The following is a 12401-nucleotide window of genomic DNA, read 5'->3' as shown; positions in this document are numbered from 1 at the left end:
AAATACCCAGGTACCCACTGCATTGTCTCGTTAACTGCCCAATTCAGTTTCTGTGCCTGCTTGCTTGCAGCTGTGTCAACCCAGATGTGGTTTTTGTCTTTAGATAACCTAACATGCTCAGGCTCGGGGCTGTTCCTTGCAGAGACAGTTATGGGTCCTGTGGGGGGCAGTCTCTGGCTGGCCAGCTAAATAACGACTCTTCAATTTGGACAATTTGGTGTGTGTTCTGAGTAACCTGTCCCACCACGATACCTGCTTCCCTGTTGGCGGAAAGAGCACATCACACAACACGGCAACTGTCGAGATTGCAAGATGTGATTTATTATGCAGTGTAATCCTCGGCATAGCATAACTATGGACGTAGCCTCTGAGTCTAGAGTTGCTGATTTTTACAGTTAAACCTTGATTGTCTCCTTAGTGTCATTCTGTACCTTAGGTTTACAGGTCTCCATTAATAAGATGAAAATGGTACTTTCTGATTGGCATGAGACACAGCTGCAGCTCTCCCCAACTTCTGTCCACCTCTCTCCTGACCTTTTCCCAGAACCAGTCACAGTTTTCTTTGGATGCATTTCTGAGATTCCCTTGGTTAAATGTCAACTGTGTTGGCAGGTTGTCCTGGGATAGATGACAGAAGTATTTCATGGGAACCGTCAGAAGGTGAAATATCTTTTTCTGACGTTATGAAAAGGTTCAGGACTACAGATCGCTGCTGTGCCACCCTCTTGAAATGGCAAACTACCCTCTTCGAGAACGGGCAGAGAAGTGTGGGCTTACTGTTATGATCAGCTGAAGCTTGAGAAGAAGATTTCAAAAAGCCTCTGTCTCGTCCCCCACCCCAGTTCCAAAGATTTTTCTCCACACGCTTCCTTTAAAATGTTCCCTCTGTCTTTTTCGTTCCTGTCATGAGCAGATGAAGATCTTGCCTTCGTAAGGCCTGTGCTTTTGGTCAGAGCGGCCGGCCTGAGGATTCCAGGCAGGTGAGGAAGGGGCAGGCAAGGTCAGAAGCAATGCCAAGAGAAGGTCATCTTTCCCAGCAGGGAAATCAACAGCTATATCTCAGAACAGGTGCGGGGGCGGGCGTGCTTGACCCCGAGAACAAGGCGTCTCCGCAGCACTCAGACTCCCGAGAGACTGAGGACCAGTGTGACCACCAGGATAATCAGGGGCCAGGGGGACAAGCAGGGGCACCTGGGGCCAGTGGGAGCCAGGTCAAGCATCAAGGCCGGGATACTGTCCTGTAAAGACAAGAGGAACATGTAGTAAGGAGCGGGGACAGGCCTGCAAGAAATTATTCCCTTCAAGCTAAATTGGCTAAGGAAGCAGACTGGTGCTCAGAACAGGAAAGAGCTCAACTACATGGATATCCCACACGGGTGGATGTCACCTGGGTCAGAATCTGGTGTAGTGTCCCAGGGGCCAATTGAACCAGTTCCCATGTGAGGCACAAACTGTACAGTTGTTCCTCTGTATCCACAGAAAATTGGTGCTAGGACCCTCAAGGATAGCAAAAAAAAAAAAAAAAAAAAAAAAAAAAGATGCTCTAAACCCCTATGTAAAATGACATTGTAAAAATTTTCATCGAACTGAAGCACATCCTCCCATATATTCTAACTCATCTCTAAGTCACTTATAATACCTACCACAGTGTAAATGCCACATAAATAACTGTTATGCTATCTTGTTTAGGGAATAATAAGAAAATCCTGTGCATGTTCAGGACAGATGTGATTTCTTTTTTTTTTCAGTAGAGTAATTGAATCCTTTATTCTATTTTGAAAGAACATCAATATGGAATAAAAAGCCAAAGTGTACCAGAAATAAAGTTGGTGACACATCAAATACGCATTTTTCAATTCACGGTTGGTTGAAGCCACAGATGCAGAAGCCAGGGAAACAGAGGGCCAACTGTGTTCATGTCTTACACAAAAGTCTTTGAGGGACAGTGTCTATTTTACAGATGAAAACACTGAAGTTCAGAGTAGTTTAGTGACTGCATAAAATTTAACAATTTCAAAGTAGCAGCAGCAGATGTAAACGTTGGCCTATTACCACTAAATCTGTCCTTTCCTAGGCATTAACTGTTCCCCATATTTCTTGGTTAAATATCAGCTCTTCCCTAGCTGCAGCTTTGTAGCTTAGCCAAAGAGACCTGCACAGTGGATCCCCTCTTTAATTCCACAAATGGGCTTCCGACTTGTGACTCTCTTGAGTCAGCCACCCAGAGACCCAGAGGCTACACTCGGACCCCCTGACCCAAGTTGGGACAGGGCTTCCTCCTGCATACTCCCTTTAGGGGTCTGTTTCAGGTCTTATTCTCTCCAATAAAAGTCCTAAGGACTTTCTCAGAGTGCCCTTGCCCATAGCCTCAAGGCCACTGGAAATAAAATCTGGGGAGTAACAATAAAAAGAATGAGGTGGGAGCATCTGCCAGGTTCAGACTTAGCCTTTGAGGACTGAAGAGAACTAACCCTGAATCGAGAGGAAAGCTGGGTCGTTATGGTTCTGCTATGTGATTCGAAAACAATTTTGATGATTTTGAAAAGCGGCTTATATCCTTTCACACTTTTGTTCACACTTAATATAAAGATGTTGATCCAATAATTTTCAAGACACATTCAGACTGTATTTTTTATTATATCTCAGCCCGATTCCTCTAGAAAAAAATAAAAATAAAACCCCCCCAAAAAAATATATCAGAAAGCCTCAGTCTTATCCCTGGAAATAGCCACAGAGTAAGGAAGGATTATGAGCAGCTCTGGGGCACAGGCAGAGCCACCCTTGTCCCCAGACTTCACCCCACCAACCCTTCTTCCTGCATTGTCCTCCACGGCGGCCCTACAGGACTTACCTGAGCAGATCACAGCCACATCTTCTTTATGGGTACAGTCATGATACCCCCAAAACCTGTGCTTGCACTGCTCCAGGGACTGCTCCTGCCCCGAGCAACGCACGTCATCCAGCCAGATGCGGCCAACCCCAGGGCCGTAGGTTTTCCTGGCTTTGAAGGGTAGAGAGAGGGGTTCCCCACAGCCCAGCTGCTTGCACACCACTCGGTCCTCCTTTCCTCCCCAGCCGTCGTCACAGACAGAGCCCCACACGCCCTTGTGCAGCACTTCCAGTCTCCCGGAGCACTGATTATCTCTTCCTACCAGCCTCAGGTCAAAGGCATCTGCAGGGTGGAGGAGGAAGTTGGAGATTAGAGAGAAAAAAGGGAAAAGAGAAAAAAATAAGGTCATGGGTTGGGGTGGTGGCTCGGCGGTAGAGCATTCTCCTAGCACGTGCAAGGCCCTGGGTTGGACCCTCAGCATCACATAAAAATAAATAAATAAAATAAAGGTGTTATGTCCAGCTACAACTAAAAGTTAAATATTAAGAAAAAAAAAAAAAGATCATCTGCATCCTCCCCAACCAAACCCCATCAGCACATCTGAAACCCTCCACGTATTTCTGTGACTGCAGTTGCTCTCCACCACTCCATCAGCTTTCAACCCCTGTGGCCAGGTATGTTCCTTCAGCTAGGATCTTTTTGCTTCCCCTACCTATTTTATAAATCTAATATTTATGAATGGCTTTCTGGTGGTTTTTAAAAATTGAAGAACTTAACAGATACAGAGTAATGTGCTGTGCTCTATCATATGGAATTCAGTATGATAACAGTTCATATTAATATAGCACATAATATTGCTTGAAACATTTTAAGCATTTCACATTCAAAGAAGTTATTTTTTAAAAAATTTTTTTTGTGGGGGGGGGTGGTATTGGGGATTGAACCCAGTAGTGCTCTACAATGGAGCTACATTTGGAGTCCTTCTTACTTTTTATCTTGAGACAGGGTCTTACTAAGTTGCCCAGGCTAGCCTTGAACTTGGGATCCTCCTGCCTCAGCCTTTCAGGTAGATGGGATTCCAGGTGTGCATCACCATGCCCAGCACTGAAAGGCAGCTATTGTAATTGCCATTTTAAAAGAAGAGAATTGACAGCACAGTAGGTTGGCAGGGATCCTCTGGTGCAGGAGTGGTTCTCGAGAATAATGCTGAATGCAATTCCATTTAACCTCACCCACGACCTTGGTCTCTGGATGTGCGAGCATCACCTTCCATTACCTTCACATTCCACCCACGCGTCCTCGTCGTGCGTGCAGTTGTGCTTCTCCCAAGGCCCAGAGGGGCAATCCTGAAGGGCTGCTTCTCTTCCCGAGCAGAACATCTCCCTCTCCCAGATGGGTCCTTGGCCCTGGGCAGCCTTGTTACAGTGGCTGTGGGTCTGCAGGGCCCTGCCGCACCCCAGTTGCCGGCACACCACCTTCGCAGCCCGGAGGTCCCAGCCCGTTTTGCACACGGTGCTCCACTGGCCCTCATACTGCACCTCCACTCGCCCCTTGCAAGGCCCAGGGCCACCGACCAGCCGCACACTTTCTGGGACTGGAGACAAATCTGGGTCTGCAGAGCAAAAACAGGAAGGGTCTACTCCCTGCAAGCACAGGGTCGTCTCAGAAAAGGGGCTCACTGCCCAGGGCTGTTTCTGGTGTTCAGTACCCTGTGCACTGGAGTGCGAGGCACTGACCAACCAGTGCTCGTGGAGAAGTGAGGGAGCGAATCAAGGAAGCGCATGCTCACCCCAGGGCGAGTCATTATCGTGGCCTTTTACTCTTTCAAATTGTTTTCCCATTCAACTCCTCATTGCTCTTCCCAAGAGACAGAGGCAAAATAAATTTATACATATGTATGGAACATTTATATCATATTATATGTAGTATAATTATATTACATGTAAAATTTATATTATTGTAATAATGATACATAAATAATAATATATAAGTATACTTATAATTATAATATACTATAAATATAAATGTTTTTACATGTTATAAATTCATTATGTATTATGTATTAAAATATAGCATATGTATTTTGGTATTGGGTATTGAACCCAGAGGCACTCTACCACTGAGCTATATCCACAGTCCTTTTTATGTATGATAAATATAGTATATATTTTAATACATAATTACAATGTATCATATATTATTATAATTACACACAAAATATTTAAATACGTTATTATACATATATCTATGTATAAACAATGAATTTACATTAAATATTATATCAGACATTATAAATAAAATGTGTATATTACATAATTACTACACATGATATATAATCCATTTATGTCATAATTAATATATAATAAGTATTGATCATTTTTTATAATATGGAATTATAATAGTATAATATATAATGTATATAATGTGTGTTTTCTATGTCATTATAACTATATCATATGTGTTGTTTGTATATTAAATATATGTATTATTTATTTATATATAAATGTATATGTATCATGTATATATGTACACACATATCTGTATATATGTGTGTATATACATACATTATACAGGAGATTAGATACATAAGCATATACACATAAAAGGTTAAAAAAAAAACTTTGGTTTTAGGTAGGAAGGTGGCATGTTCTTTATTTTATTTATTTATTTTATGTGGTGCCGATGATTCACCCCAGTGCATTACAGGTGGGAGGCAAGTGCTCCACCCCAGAGCCCCAGCCCCAGACCAGTAAAAAGCATTTGGGTTCAATGTTGACGTTAACCATGTATTCCAGATTAGTGCTTCCAACCCTCACCAATCCTCAGTCTTTCTAACTTATAGTATTAAGGCAAAAAGTGATTGTTTCTCTGATAAATTCTGTGGGGAGACAGAGAAGGAGGAGACATAGACTCGCCTCTCATAAATCACAGGAGGAGAAAAGATACACAGAGACACAGAAAATATTAAAAGCACATAGAAAGCAAATATTTGTTCTCTCTGTGTATGGAAATGAAGGAATACAGATCCATGAATGTGTCTATCTGTCTATCATCTCTCTAAGATTGTGTTGCTTTCCTCTGAGCCTCCCCTGTCTACCTGACCGGGGTAGACTTCTTGAGAACTGGAACTATCAAAAAAGCACAGATGACGTCTTGGGGGCTCATCTCTTCACCCATGACTCCAGGCCCAGCCCCAGGTAGAAGATACACCAGTCAACAAGGGTTGAGTGGTTGCAGGCTCTGTGCATATTTTTTTTCATGTATAAAAATAAGAGAAATACGTTCTCATTTCTATTTAAACTTTAAAAAAAAAAAAAAGCACTAATACAACCAAGTCACAGTAACATTCTAAGGGAGGATGCTCTGTCTCCAGAGTTGAGAGTTAAGAAAGCGTGGGTGAGACGAGAGGACAGGGAGGCCCTTACCGCTGTGTGGCAGTCCACGACAGGGAATCAAACCCAACGAGAGTGGCCAGGGCGGGGTCCGGGCAGCTGGCAGAGGGCCCTCGAGCCTTGCCCTACTTACTCTGGCAAATTGCGCCGGCATCCTCGTCGTGTGAGCAGCCGTAGACATCTTCGTCCTGCTCACACTGAGCCAGGGTGTCTTCCATTCCGCTGCACCTGACCCCTTGGATGAGGACTTCCTGCCCTTTATCTGTGTATGGCCCATATAAGCGGCCACTGGGGGTTTTCTTGGCTGCTCCACAGCCCAGCTCCCTGCACAGCACGGCCACATCCTTCAGGTCCCAGCCGTCGTCACACACGGTGCCCCACTGGCCGTTCCATTCCACCTCCACTCTCCCTTCGCAGCGGTGGGGACCCCCCACCAGCCGCACTCTGGATGCCTCTGCAAAGAGACGGGATGTTGGCTGGAGATCCGGGAGGAGGGCAGAGGATGCTCAGGGACACTTCCACCCGGGACAGAAGGTGTGGGGAGTAGGGGACTAGACAGGAGGGGTCAGAAGGGAAGGGGAGGGAGACGCACTTGGGGACCCCATTTCTGAGATCTGATTCTACCGCATCTTTAATTGCACCCTACCAAGAAATCCCCCTTCAAGGACCCAGACCGGACGGTAGCCTTTCACGCTGAAGATTAAGGGAAAGATTAGTCAAAGAGCCAGCAGAGTTGTTAGACTCTGATGGTCAGAACCAGGATAATCCATAGAGATCATCATGTCCACCCCTGGACTCCACAAAGGACTGAAAGGATCCTCATGGAAGTGATGATCCGGTGGTCACACTGTCCAGTAGCGAAAGCCCAGGACAGATCAACTCCAAGGACTGAACTAGAGGATTTCAGGGGTCCAGGTGGGAGAGAGGCACCACAGAGCCTCCGGACAAGTTCTGAGGAATGAGAACTCTGGGTCTGGAAAAGATGAAGAGAAATTCGTTCCCTTCCACCACCGCACAGAAGTGGAGGAGAAATGGCTGTGTCGAGTGACCAGGGAAGAACTCATCAGACATTAAATACTTGCTAAGCACCTACCATGCGTGGGGTATTGTTTTATGAACTCCGAGAACAGTGATGAACAAGACACAGAGGACTTCTATCCTCAAAGAGCTTATATTTAGAGGCTTAAAACAATCTCACCAAGTCTATGGTAGCCTCAAAGCAAGAGAGCAGAGAGCTGAATTTGCCACCGCTTTGTGTAATGGGACCATTAACTGAGAGACATGTCTGGGGTTCTAGAAAATGTCACATTTGGACTTGTGGTCTCTGCCCTAATGGAATATGAACAGCTTAATAAGGGCCAATGTGGGTCACATGACTCCTGAGGAGCAGATTTCCCACTTCCTGTCTTAACTCTACACAGACTCCCCAGAACATGAAATCAACCCAGAGGAGTGGTTAAGTGAGAAAACTCCAATATGACTGATTTTTAAACTACAGTGAGAAGTTTATGTCTGGTTTATTGATTTGTTTTTGCTTCATTTCCTTAATTGGTGGTGGGGAGACGGATATAAAGAATGAAGATAAGCTGGATAGGATGGCACACACCTGTAAGCCCAGCATTTTGGGATACGGAGGCAGGAGGATTTTTTTTTTTTTTTTGAGAGAGAGAGAGAGAGAGAGAGAGGGAATTTTACTATTTATTTAGTTCTCGGCGGACACAACATCTTTGTTTGTATGTGGTGCTGAGGATCGAACCTGGGCCTCACGCATGTCAGGGGAGTGCACTACAGCTTGAGCCACATCCCCAGCCCAATTTCAAAATTTTGAAAAGGCTGGACACAGTGGCCCATGCCTATAATCCAGGCAGTTTGGGAGGCTGAGGCAGGAGGATTGTAGGTTCAAAGCCAGCCTCAGCAATTGAACAAGACCCTTAACAACTTAGTGAGACCCTCTCTCAAAATAAAAACTCAAAAGGGCTGAAGATGTGTCTCAGTGGTAAAGCACCCCAGCGTTCAATCCCCCAGTACCAAAAAGAAAAATTAAACAAGGATGGTGACGTATCTCAGTGACACAGCACTCCTGGGTTCAGTCCCTAGTACTGAAAAAAGAAACTAGAGATAGAATTTAAAATCATTTAAAAAAGTATTTTGTATTTTATTTAGAGACAGGGTCTCCCTGAGTTGCTTAGTGCCTCGTCTTTGCTGAGCCTGGCTTTGAACTCTCAATCCTCCTGTCTCAGCCTCCAGAGCCAATGGGATTGCAGGCATCCACCACCACTCCTGGCCTGAATTTTCAGTTTCTATGAAGTAGACAAGAGCAGTTCCCAGGAAAGAAGAAATAAGCAGTGATCGCAATAGTAATAACAACAACCACCACAACAAAAGAAATTCAGCTGGAGGAAATAGAAGAGCTGGGAAAAGATGTGAAAGGAAAGAGTTGAGGGCTCCCCAGAGCAGCGTGCCCGACACTAGCCTGCTTTATCAGCACAGAGCTTGAGAGAGACCCAGAGGTGGAGAGCAACATCCCGGGGAAGGGGGAGGCTGTGACAAAAACAGTTGTCCTCCCACACTGGCAGTGAGGGACAGCCCTGAAGACCAAGAAAAAAGAGCAAGTAATTTAAGCTTCTGGACAAGATCCCAGAAGGGGAACTCTAAGGCATCAAATTCCATCCGTCAGGGCAAAATCGGCCACACCAAGAGCAGATTTTGTAGCTGCCTCTCTCTTTCTGGCAAAGCCACCACCATCCAGTGAAAGCACAGACTGGAGGAACGGTGCAAAAGCAGCTGGTAATCCACAAACAACCTCCTTGGCTTTGGACGGTCACAGCCTTCCACTCCTGCATACTCATTCCACGCTCCCTTGCTCTCCTTGGGTGCACAAGTGTGTACCGCCCAGATTCCTCCAGGAGGCAGCCGGTAGAGGCTGAGCTCCATCCTGCCCTCTACTGGTGAAGTCATGAACTTCACAGAAGCTGACGCATTTCTAATTCAAAAGTGCCAGGAAGTCTGGGAGGAGGACCTGGATTTGCTGGAACCCATCAGGGCACAAGAAGTTCATTCCCGAGTTACACCCCAGCCAGTGAAATGCCTCTGGGCTTGAAATGAAGCTATCTCGGTTTTTTTGGATGCTGGCCAAGCTTCTCTGGCCACAGAGGCCAAGTGGGGATAAAAACCATTCAAACCATTCTGGGCTCTGGAATGGAAATCCACCCACACAAGACTGACAGAGTGGGATGGGAAACCTGAAAAGAAAGGTACTCGGCTTGTTTGGGACCATAGTCTCTTTTCATAGCCCAGGAACCTTCAACATCTCCCCTCTCCTAATCCTAGAGGCCTCCCCGTCAGGACTCTTCCCCCCACCCCACCCCTTCGAAGTCTTACCTAAGAGGCCAGGTCCAGCGCACATGACTGAGGGGAGAAGAAAGAGGAAGTGAGTGAGACCATTGAGTACATTTCCAAGGCTTCATTTTTTAAAATAGAACTCTCTAGAAGGCCCTTGCCAAACTTAGGGCAATAGATAGAGAACCTCCAAGATCCATCCAGTTGTCACCTTCTCTTCCTGGGTCACAGTGTCCTTTGATGACCGCCCTCAGAGAACACTGGACACCGACTAGAAGCCAGAGGCCAATTCTGTCACAGTTGGCCCGGCCCTTTCCCACCACAGTGGTGTTGCTTCCAGCCCAGGTGAGGATCGGAGGGCCATAACTGCTGAAGTAGACGTGTGCTAATGCACCCCCTTGGCTCTGCAGAAAACAGCCCTGGGGGCCCCTGGAAAGATGCCCTGTGTTAGTTATCATATGAAACATCTCCTTTAAAAGAAAAAAAAAAACCTCTGAGAAACATAACATTAGTCTTACTGTATAGATTAGGGAGATTTCAGAGAAATATGGTAATCTTCAAATTCACAAAGCTAAGAAATTGAAGAGCCAGGAGCGCTGGGGATGCAGCTCAGTGGCAGAGTGCTTGCCCAGCATGCATAACGCCCTGGGTTCATAGTCCCAGTACAAGGAAGGAAGGAAGGAATCCAGGGGCCAGGATTAAAGCCTCCAGATCATTCATGCTAATTTGTAGACTCGCCTAGGCAACAGGAAACTGGAGAAAATGAGAGAAACATTATGTGAAGCACCTTTCAGAGGAAATTAGACAAACTAGCCAAAGAAAAGTGATTGTCTTATAGCAGTACCATCTTTCCTTGCTCTACCTGTTGCTACTTAGTATCTCATTCATTTGTCTTCTTATAATAGTATATTTGGGGGAAACAATGGAAAAGAGGAAGGGGAAAAATGTCTATCTGTTGGTATAACTATGGGGCGATAGAAAAAAATCTGGCCATTAAAATATAAATTGGGTATGGATCAAGGGGGTTTTAGGGCTTAAAATAGGTATAGAAAGAAAGGAGAAAGCCATCCTTCAAAGATATTTGAATCTGGGCAGGGAAAAGATTCTCCTAATGAAATTTCCGGAAAACCCTAAAATCTAGACCTACCGAAGCAAAGGTACTCACCAAGGATCAAGGAGAATAGCGGGGCCATCCCTCGGGTCGAAGATGACGAACTGAAACGCGGCTGGTAATAAGTCCCCAGGCAGCAGCATTCAGTTTGGGCCACAAGTGTGCTCAGAGTAGGAAGAGAGGCAGGTCCCCTGTGCTGCAAGAGCCGTATCAGATGACCAGAAGCCAGTGGACTCAAGGGACAGAAATGATAGAGCTGGACTTGCTGAATTCAGCATGTTCTAGATGAAGGAATGGGGCTGTAACCGGCAAAAAAAGATGCTGAAACAAACAAACAAACAACAAGAACAAAACCAGTCTGTCGTGTCCTGATTCTGCTGCAAGTTTAGCTCCAGCCGTCTCTGCTCCTGCCCCTTGCCCTTCCACAGAAAAAGGGGAGTGACCAAGTGTGGCCCTCTCTCATTAGAAGGTCAGGTAATGCCTAGTCTCTAAGGATGATTTTGGGGGGAAGTAGGAGAATTTAGATTTATTTCATAAAGAAGTGACTAAAGAATATGGAAGCCAGAGGTCATCGCATAAATGCAGAGATCCCCTTGGAGCCATAGTAGAGTCTGGGTGGAGAAGTCCACCTGCAGAGTTGGCTTTCTTACCTTCACACCGGCTTCCCCACGCTGGCCAGAGGGTCCAACAGGTCTGCCCTGCCTCTGTGCTTGTGCCCATCTTTCAAAACTGAGTGGCAACAGGTCCCTGTGGTGATGGGCTTCCTGATCACTGAACTCAGCTCCAGTGTTCTTTTTTTTTTTAACTTTATTTTGTTTATTTAATCTGTTTAAGTGGTGCTGAGGATCGAACCCAGTGCCTCACACATGCTAGCTAGGCAAGCACTTTACCGCTGAGCCACAACCCAGCCCCTCAAGTGTTCTTTACATCTATGATGGACAGAGATTGAGTAGCAAGACCCTCAGTGTTGCCAGGGCCCCTCTGCCTTGTTGTACTATTTAGCTGAGCTTGAAAAGTGATTCAACTCCATTAGTTAAACATTTAACGTCACATGCTGACACAACCCCTGCTATTTCAAGCAGGGTCATTGTCCCTCTACAGTAGAATATCTTAGGTTCTTTGTAATACTCAGGTCACTTGACACGATGCTTTGTTCATTGCAGGCATTCATTTTTAAGCCTGTCTTTCTTATTTACTTCTCTTATGTTCAAGAAAAAGTTTGGAGCAGCCTTTTTGGAGTGCCCGGTGACATGCTAGGTAGGGGGAGTATATGGATGAATGAGGTATAGTTTAGCACACCAGAAGAATAAGGATGAGTAATTGCAATCACACGCAAAAACTACTGTGAGACTGGAAAGTATAAGATGCTTTGCAGACACAGTGGGAAAAATGATTACCTCTGCTTGGAGCTAATTGGAGAAGAGTTCACTAAGAGCAGGAGTTAAAGGTGAGTAGAGTGGATAGTCAGAATAAAATATATATATATATATATATATATATATATATATATATATATGCAATGCATATGCAGATAAATGCAGCATTATCCATCTAAGGAATGACAGGTGGTTTGGAATGAATGGATCATGGCCTGATTGGTGCTCAGGGGTCATGGGTTATTGTTTAGTGGTGTTCTGGAAGATATATTATAAATGGGTTTGTAAATGCTAATTACTCACATTCTTCCCTCTCTAGTTTCTGTTTCGATGCAGTAACAGACGCAGAATTT

At 45.1% G+C, this 12401-nt stretch overlaps 1 protein-coding gene across 1 annotated transcript; it reads right to left on the bottom strand.

Annotated features, from left to right (window-relative positions):
- Positions 1-369: 369 nt before the first annotated feature.
- Cd5l (CD5 molecule like) lies at positions 370-10808 on the bottom strand. The gene is made up of 6 exons (XM_026415222.2): positions 10727-10808; positions 9604-9630; positions 6356-6676; positions 4107-4442; positions 2852-3172; positions 370-1238 (listed from the first exon to the last, which is right to left on the bottom strand). The coding sequence occupies exons 1-6, from the start codon at positions 10752-10754 to the stop codon at positions 1213-1215; spliced, it is 1059 nt and encodes a 352-aa protein (XP_026271007.2). The 5' UTR covers positions 10755-10808; the 3' UTR covers positions 370-1212.
- Positions 10809-12401: the final 1593 nt, after the last annotated feature.

This window comes from Urocitellus parryii, chromosome 11 (assembly GCF_045843805.1).
Source record: "Urocitellus parryii isolate mUroPar1 chromosome 11, mUroPar1.hap1, whole genome shotgun sequence".
In the NCBI taxonomy this organism is placed as follows: domain Eukaryota; kingdom Metazoa; phylum Chordata; class Mammalia; order Rodentia; family Sciuridae; genus Urocitellus; species Urocitellus parryii.
Note: the sequence above shows the minus strand (reverse complement) of the source record. Positions and strands in the feature narration are given on the sequence as shown.